The sequence below is a fragment of the Gavialis gangeticus genome, unplaced genomic scaffold (genome assembly GCF_001723915.1).
Source record: "Gavialis gangeticus isolate Ggan-Ray unplaced genomic scaffold, GavGan_comp1, whole genome shotgun sequence".
In the NCBI taxonomy this organism is placed as follows: Eukaryota; Metazoa; Chordata; order Crocodylia; family Gavialidae; genus Gavialis; species Gavialis gangeticus.
Genome location: NW_017729022.1, coordinates 60,078,686 through 60,087,765, shown reverse-complemented (window position 1 = coordinate 60,087,765; position 9,080 = coordinate 60,078,686). Strand labels below are relative to the sequence as shown.

The following is a 9,080-nucleotide window of genomic DNA, read 5'->3' as shown; positions in this document are numbered from 1 at the left end:
AGCTTTCCTGAAGTCAAGGACTTCTGCATTGCTGACTGATTTGCCAGCTTTACGGTGGATAGTGAAGGTGATCAGCTCAAGGTTACTGTCTCCCAGATTCCCTTCAATCATTAGGTAGCTGATTAGATCATCCCCTGTTGCCAGTACCGGGTTGAGCAGCGCTTTGCCTCTTGTTGGTCCACAGACTTCTTGAGTCAGGTAGAGCTCATCCACGCACATAAGGAAGCTTTGCGATCATTCAGATTTGGCTGAGTGCTCTTCCCATGAGATGTCTGGGTAGTGGAAGGCTCCCATGACAACCATGCACCGGGAGCGTGCAGCCTCAACAGGTTCCTTGGCAAATTCCTGGTCAAGCTCTTGATTCTGGTTAGGAGTTCTGTAGTAGACTCCTACCATTGTGTCCCCTGTGCCATGTTCACCATGGATTTTAACCCAGAGGGTCTCCAGTCATCCACCCTGGATGCCAATGTTGACTTTCAGGGACATGTAGCTTTCCTTAACAAAGAGAGCTATACCCCCTCCCCTTTTGTCTACACAGTCTCTCCTGGACAATGTATATCTGTCTATACCTGTGGCCCAGTCATGGGTGGAGTCCCACGGGGTCTCCGTTATCCCTATGAGATCATAGTCATTCTTGTTTAGCAGGAGGACCAGTTCCTCCTGTTTGTTCCCCAGGCTCCTGGCATTTGCGTACAGGCATGTGAGTGTCCCAGGCATGACTCAGCAGAAGTTGCCCAGGAAAGGCCTGAAAGAAGCTGGTATAGGATTCAGGCCTCTTGACCCATGTGACTGGATCAAGAGCACATGAAATGGCTAGCAGCATGGTGTGCCTGTCTAGGCTGGGCTTAGAGGTTGGATTCTGACTCTGTAGCCCAGGGCAGGGGGACCCTGATCTTCCAGCTCTTATTTAGTAATGGATTGTGGTGCCTGGATTTAGTGTGCACACATTAATTCATATGTAGCCCCCAGGGGACCTCCTTTGCTAGCAGAGCTTCTACAGGGCCCGAACCCTAGCCTTCTGCTAGAACTTCTCAGGGAGGCTGTTGGTACAACTGCTGAGCCACCTGTCCTGGGCTGAATCTCCATCACGTTTGTGCAGCTTCTCCCCCTACATCACTGGGCATAAACTGAGCTCTGGATCAGGATTAGTAGTGTAGACAGAACTGCACACAGAAGTGCCTTGTGAGGGCTTCATGCCTTCCTCAGGAGAACTAGGAAAACTGTATTATGGGCAAGTGTAAGGAAACCATACTGTCCTGGCTTTCATACTATGCTCATCTCTGTTGTATATATAAAGGCACATCCTTTTTTGCCTTTGGAGAACTTGCATTGTCCCAGGGTATCAATGTGCACAATGGTGTGACTACATGCAGCACTGGCGAGGGGCAGGGTGTTAAGGTCCATTTGCTTGACCTGTCCTTCTTGTGACCCTTCACAGGCTTCCAGTCGGTCTCCAACATCAAGCACCTTTGACCTCCAGATGAAATTTGTTTGTGGCCAGTGCTGGAGGAATGGACAGGTGGTGGAGCCAGATAAAGACCTCAAATACTGCAATGCCAAAGCACGTCACTGGTGAGTGTTCTTGCCTTTTCCACCCTCTTGTCTTTGTCTTAAAAGTCAATCTCCCCACTGCTGTGTGCTGTCCACTGCTTTGTGCAGCCAGTTTGAAAAGGCTGTGAGTGCTTCCCCTAGCCTGTTCCCTTTGGGAGATTATTCCACTGTTTAACAAATGTTGCTTTTATCAAATGTTTTCCAACTTCAAGTTCTTGTATTTGCCATTTGAATGTAGTGCCACTTATGTTGTTGGTACTTTACAAAGAAATAACCTTAGGAGTCCACCATCTTAGTTAAAGAGAGCCTGTGTTTTCCATCTCTTCCCAACTCTGTTACATTCACCCAAAACAGTTCTTCTCTGACCTTGTTTGCACTCTCCCATTCTTGTAGGTGGTTATTGTATTACTGTTAGTGATATTTTAAACAAGGAATGCACACTACACCTTGCAGCCCTTTATAATAATTTTTGTTACTGCTCTCCAGAACACTTCCAAACCTCCCTGCCTTTTTCTGGTGCTGATGTGCAAGGAACTGAATGCAGCATTACAGGGGAGTCTGACCTGGTGACACAGTGAGGGCCTATCACCTTCACTTCCCACAGTGTATTACTTCTCTTTGGGCAGGTGTTGCATCAAGCTGGGCTTTTTACTACTGTATTCCATTCGGATCCTTTCCTAGTGCAGTGTGGAACAGCAACCTGTCTAATGACAGTCTGCTGTTCATGACACTGTATCTGTAATGACTTACATTTCTACAGCAGCCTTTGTCCTGAAGGCTCACTTACTGTTTTTGACAGACTGGCCCACAAAGGTCAACCGCTTTGGGTGGAACATTGCAGCTGCTCAAGAGCCCAACAGCAGCACTGCATGGGAGCTGGGGGAGGGGTTTGCTTATGGCTTTCTTGATAGAGTTCCAGACCCTGTGAAAAATCCCTTCTTCCAGCCACTCTGCTGCAATTCTGGGCAGTACATATGCTCACATAGCTATGAATCTAACTGGCCAATTTGTGGAGAAGGCAAACTGTGCTCAGGAGCTCATCTCTTCTGAGGGTTCTGGCACAAGGTTGGGGGTATCTTGGGCCCCCGTGCCCTTCTCTACTGTCCATCCCTGATTTGATTTATTTGTTGGTCTTTTTTGATTCCTGTTTTGTAGTTGGACAAAGGAGCGTCGCGTCCTGCTGGTGATGTCCAAAGCAAAGAAGAAGTGGGTGTCTGTCCGACCACTGCCTTCCATCCGTAACTTCCCACAGCAATACGATGTAAGTGCCATACCCCCAGCACAGCTTTTTAGTCCTTTTCCTTCCTTCAGGAGCACTGTATGCACAAAGCAGTGCAGAGGTGTTGAGGTGATAGGTGTTTTGCGAATGCTGACAGTAGATTGACAGGTAGGTGGATGTCCTCTGAGGTGGAAAGCAGAGACCTGTGGGCCATGAAGAGAGATCAGTTTCACCTCAACCAGGCAGCACTGTGACCTGGTACAAAAAGAAATGATGCAGCAACCACCATGCAGGTTTTTGATACTGCAGTTAATGCTGTCGCCTCCTCCCAGAGTGAGATCATAGAATCATAGAGAAGCAGGGCTGGAAGGGACCTTCGTAGATCATCTAGTCCATCCCCCTGCCTGAGGTAGGATCTTCCCTATCCAAACCATCCCATGCAGATCTATTGTCTAACCTCTTAGCAGAACTGTACAGTCAACCCTGACACAACCAAAACCATAACACCCTAAGCTGGCACAGTAAAGCAAAGGGGCAGTGGCAGTCAATGTCCTGCTGCTGCAAAGGTTATTAAAAATACACTCAGGAGATCTCAGGGAGAGGGCTATGCTCCCCCACTACAGAGTAAGGCAAAAACCCCCACAGTCCATATCATCATGGGATAAAATTCTTTCCTGACCACAATTAGGAGAGAGTATCCTCTAGCCAGCAGCCTTGGGGCTTAAGTCCCAGCAGGAGCATTGGTGCACCCCAGTAAAAATTCTCAGCCTTATGCCACCACTTTCCAAACCAGACCAGACATAAGGCAGCAGTCCTAAGAGAAGCTTGTACCCTCAGAGGCATCCAACCGAGAAGCTTCTGCTAGTGGTAAAGCCCATTTAATGAGTTTTAGACAGATTTTAATATAAATTTCTTCAATGCAAAGGCCCAAGCTGCAAGAAAATGTATGAAGTTCACCGCAACCCCAGTTCAGTGTATGATGTCAGGCAGTTTCCCTTCTCTTTTTTTTTTCCTGATGAAAAAGGAGGATATTGGAATAAGCTCCAGCTGCAATTAATGTAGAGCTCTCCTCCCTTTTATCTCAGTGTTGGTTCTCTCTTATTCTATAGCCAAGACAATCCAGGTGAAATTGTCTGGGGCCCTCTTCTCTCTCGCACAAGGAAGTTGTCTCTCCAAATCCTCTGGCTCCTTAGGCAGTGTGATTGCTCAGTTGTTGAGCATGCAGCGCCTTTTAATGAGAGAGCTTTTTTTCCCTGCACTTTTCCAGGAAGCAAAAGGCTGGTCTGTCATCACTGTCAATTTTCAGTGTCCAAAGACTTTTTTTTTTAAAGTGATATTACTGATTCCTGGGAAACTGTCTTAAGTTTGGGGAGTTTTTAAAGACTGTTTCTAATCAGTTTTTGTTTGTTTCCTCTCTGTCCAAAGCCAGAATCTTATGCATTTGTGTGTGTGTATTTGTGTAAGAGAAATAGGTCACAATCCATTGTTAGGTTGACTCGCATGCAGGGAAATTCAGCCACAGGGTGGAAGAGAGGGGTGTGGACTCTGCCAGCATAAGAGACTCTTTGTGGAATGTCTCCTTAGCGCAGAGCAAAGCATGAGAACTACAGGAAATGGGATCCAGCTTCTGACACAGAAGAAGTCGCCCTTTGTTTTCTCTACTGTCCCTTGGCTAATCAGTCCCAAACGTTGGCACCCGTGTTGCTGGAGTGTTCACGAGGCCTTTCTTTGATTTATTGGTTCACGTGTATGTGTTAGTGTTTGTGGAAAAGATACCAAGCTAAATGTTGCTAAAGAGTGAACTATCCTCTTTGTTTTCAGAAGAGATGCTCTGTGGGTAGCCATGGTGCAATCTTCCTCCTGCTGCTGCCCTGCTAACACACCTCTCACTTCCAAGGGGGAGAGAATAGTTAAGCCTCTGATGATATATTTATTCTTCAGCCTTTCTGCTGAAATTGCAACAGGAGGGTAGTGTGTGAGACCTGGGCACAGGCAGATGCTTTCTTACCTGGCACTGAATTAAAACTATGAAAGTATTTTTGCACAGACCACTATGCAGCTTCCATGTGGTAATGATCTGGGTCCACTGATAATATGGGCAGGACTCCAGCCATCAGTTTAGTCATGGCTAGCCTTACAGTTTGTAAGGCCTGAGCTACCAAAATTGAAGAAACCTGGCTCCTTGAGTTTTCTCTAGTTCCAGACCTGCTACTAGAAGGGGAGAGGAGTCAGGTATAGAAGGTCCCTGCCATGTGGGGAGTGCATCACAGTTCTGCCACAGCTCCTGGCCCTGTGCTGTCACTGCCCCATGATCCCAGCCTCTGCCCATTTGTCCTGTTCCTGGGCACTGCTTCCCGCCCACCTGTGGCCCCATGCCATCCGCCCGGCTGAGCACACCCTGCCCGTGGCATTCACATTTGTTTACAAATTGGTGCATGTGTATGTGTTAGTGTTTGTGGAAAAGATACCAGGCTAAATGTTGCTGGCGAGTGAACCCTCCGCTTTGTTCCCAGAAGAGATGCTCTGTGGGCAGCCATCGTGCAATCTCCACGGCTGGTCTCCATGGTCACCCCTGCCCACCCGCTCCATCTGGTGCCCCTCGTGATGGGAGCAGGGTGGACGGACTGGGGTGCCTGGCCAGTGGGGCTGGGTCCTCGGCAGTGGAGAAACTAGCAGCAGAGCCAGAAGGAGCCCCTGCCCCACCTAGGGCTGGCAGGACCAGCCACACATGCCATGGCCCAGGCTGCCCCCCATGCCTGTGCCGGGCAGGGCTGAGGGATTCACTGCAGGCCAGATAAAATCCCAGGGCAGGCCATATTTTGCCCACCCCTGGTTTAGAGAATAAAAATGTTCAGAGTGTGTATAACTTGCAAAAATGATAGTGGAAATGCACTGAGGAAGTTCACTGCTTTTTCTAGCAATATTTCCTCATTGGGAATTTTGAAGCTCAGCTCATCCTGGATCTCTGTACTTCCTTTAGAAATTCCCACCGTCTCCTGAAGACCACTGCTTGTCAGGCTGAAAAGGAGTTGGGTGAGAGTCCCTTGAGCTATGTGGCAAGCCAAGATTACTTTTGGGTTACCCCAACTTGCTTTCCACCATCTTACCTGAGGCCAGGAGAGATCTTACCTGCATCTAGGATCAGTGTATAGGCAGTGAGAGGATGGACATTGAACCCAACCTACCTGTTGATTTATGGAAAAATCACCTATCCCACATCTTAAGGGTTCCCAGGAAAGAGAGCCCCTCATTCCCTCTCCCATGTTTGACTCAACATCTTGGTTGATTGCCCAGCCCCCTTCACTTGTGTGTGTCTAACAAAGAAGGTTTCATTTTTCATCTCTTGACAGCTGTGTATCCATGCGCAAAATGGCAGGAAGTGCCAGTATGTTGGGAACTGCTCTTTTGCCCATAGCCCTGAGGAGAGAGACATGTGGACCTTCATGAAAGAAAATAAAAGTGAGTGGTGAAATGTGGGTGTGTGGGTGGGGGCTGAAGAAAGGAAGCTGAAGAACACAGGGTCCTTTGTGGAAAGTTGTGGAGGGCAGAGGCAAAGTTGGAAAAGACCCCCAGTTCCCCAGCCTGTGGGCTGAGAAGGTGAAATTGTTTGGTGGGTCTTGTTGTTATGACTGTAGGCTGGAGCTATGAATATCCCCCAGGCCGTACACAGCTATGCTATACCCTCTTCTGCCAAGGTACCTCAGTTCTGCACCCAGTCTAGCTATCCTATTTCTGGCTTTTCTCACCATAGCTTTGTTAATACAGCTCAGTCCTAACCTGCAGCTTCTACTGTTCCAGTCCTGTCTCCATACAGAGCTCTGCCAAAACACCAGTCCTGGCCTGCAGCCCTTTTGCTATGCCAGCCTTGAGCTTCTTGCACAGTTCTTCTGCATTCCCTACTAGACACTGAGAGATGTCTTTTTGTACAGTTTGAATTCAGGTCCTGAATGAAACTTCTGCAGAACACCACCCTTTACCAACAATTTCATCCTGAATTAATAATACAGTTATGTCCCACTTTCTGAGTTAATTGTACCTTTGATCCCCTTCTGGGTGTCTTTGAGGGCACCCAACTTGGGTCTTGGTCTTCCAGCCATCATTCTTCTTGGGGCACAACCCCATGATATGCTCCTTATGGACCAGAGCCTGAGCCTGCAGAGCAGTGCTGGTCACTGAGCACCTTGGCCAGTCTGGCTTCAATCTAGCACCTGGACTCCTGTTCTCACAGGGGCGGTGACAGGGCTGTCCAGAGACCAGCCAACTCTCCTAAAGCAATGTCCTACTTACTCAAAAGCATTTCAGAGAGATCATGTCTTGAAAACGATCAGTTTGCATGCATTACCTAGCTTACCAGATGATCACATGCATCTGCATGAAGACCCCAAGAGGTCTGGAGTACTCTGGGTCCTACCTTGGGGCTGACTATTTTGGTAACAGTCTCATGCTTGTCAGGTTTTTATGAAGAGTTTCTCAGGTGAGAGAGAAGCTTTTATTTGGTGCATTTTGAGCCCTTTGTTTACTGAGAGTTTTGCAGATGCACCCAGTCTGGATGTGCTTGCTTGGGTGAAAGGGTGAAGCCTCAAAAGACTTAGACCCGTCTTTCTTTCAGTTTGGGGAATTTGCCTTCATTGTCTCCTGTTTAGTTCTTTATGTTACCAGTGTAACCAGGACTATGATTATTAGCAAGCCCACAAAGACATGTACAACATTTATAGCCCTGGTAGATAAGCCATTGGATAGTCCTTGCATCCATAGCATGTCACCAGTTTTCCTTGAGAGTGACCCACTGGTTGTCGAGAGGATATTTAGTTTGACAGACCCATGTTCAGACTCCTGCTTTGTTCAGGCAGGCAGTGGAATACCCAGGGATATGGATCGGTGGTCAGGTACCTTCTTGGCAATGTTGAGTCCACAGAGAAGTTGGATCACCTGTCTGTCCTTCCTTCATGGATGTCTTGTGTAAGCTGGCCTTGTGGCTCCCCCCTTCCCTAGGCCAGGTGGAGTTAGTTTCCTCCCTAAGGTGCTCTCACTTTGAGGGCTAACACAATGCCATCCAAGTGCAGTACCTTAGTACAGAAGTGTCTGTACTTCAGATGAAGGGAAAAGGGCTGCACACTCGGGACACCAGCCCTGTCAAGCCATGCTGTTTCCTTGGCTTGTGTATTTGGATGGGTTGTCTTGGCTAACCTGGCTGATTCCCTTTGTGCAGTCTTGGATATGCAGCAGACTTATGACATGTGGCTAAAGAAACACAACCCCGGGAAGCCAGGAGAGGGGACTCCGCTCACATCACGGGAAGGGGAGAAGCAGATCCAGATGCCCACAGACTACGCTGACATCATGGTAATAGGATCTCTCTCTTCCATCCCCTTGCATCTCATTTTGACAAATCCCCTCCTTTTCTCATGCTTCCTTCCAGGAGGCCTTTTGTGAGGTGGAGCTGATTGGAAATCTCATTTTGGGAAAGAATTTGGTGAACCTCTGCTGAAGCAGCTGAAACTCTAGGAAAGGCACAACCAGGACAGTCATGATGAAGCAGAAGGGGACTGCTGCACCTCAGCGAGGCTGCTCTAGACCTTTCGTCAATCAAACACATTTTATTCAAGAGGCAGATGAAAGTATACCTTAGGCAGGAGGTCCCGCTTCCTTAGACTGCAGGTGGCCGCTTGGGCTCCTACCTATCCTTGGAGTCCCAGAAGAGCAAAGCCATTGCTGACCATTTTGAAAATAGTAAGGGATGAGAGATGTGTAGGAGTCAGGTGCAATAGGGGCCCACTGGTGGGTGGGCGGAGAGAGAGAAGAAGGGGGTCATAGGCAGCCTTACAGCATGTAGCAGCAGGAAGATTTTGGGAAGGGGTGCAAGTTGGCCAGCACAGTGTGGAGAAACCCTGTTTAATTGTTCAGCAATATTCCTCTGGCCAGTCATGAGGAGTATGGTCCATTGACTGAAATCAGAGAAATCAGTTTGGTCCCCATTCTTGTGCATCAGCTGCTGTTCCTAGCACTGATGCACAAGAATGGTGGGGATGACAGGAGAGTAGTGATGGGGAAAAGACTAGAGGTGTACCAATATATTGGTCCATATTGTATTGGCACCAATAAAAAGAAAAATGACATTATTGGCAGCTGGCTTTTTTTGGCTGTTGTGGCTGATAATGTCACTGATAAATGCTGCGTGCATGCACGCAGCCAGGAATGCAGCCCAGCAGCTTGGAAAGCAGTGTCTAGCCGTTAAGTTTGGTAGCACGGAAGTGGAAAGGGATCTCGGAGTCCTAGTGGACTTCAAGATGAACATGAGTCATCAGTGTGA

General features: G+C 48.1%; 1 protein-coding gene across 3 annotated transcripts in view; it reads left to right on the top strand.

The window, feature by feature from the left end:
• The window catches only part of ZC3H7B (zinc finger CCCH-type containing 7B), a 90,141-nt gene that overhangs the window by 74,710 nt on the left and 6,351 nt on the right, over positions 1-9,080 (top strand). For all 3 annotated transcript variants that reach the window (XM_019515116.1, XM_019515114.1, XM_019515115.1), the window contains exons 18-21: positions 1,439-1,572; positions 2,707-2,812; positions 6,121-6,229; positions 7,980-8,113. In XM_019515116.1, the coding sequence (XP_019370661.1) occupies positions 1,439-1,572; positions 2,707-2,812; positions 6,121-6,229; positions 7,980-8,113 (483 nt within the window). The remainder of the gene's footprint in view (positions 1-1,438; positions 1,573-2,706; positions 2,813-6,120; positions 6,230-7,979; positions 8,114-9,080) is intronic.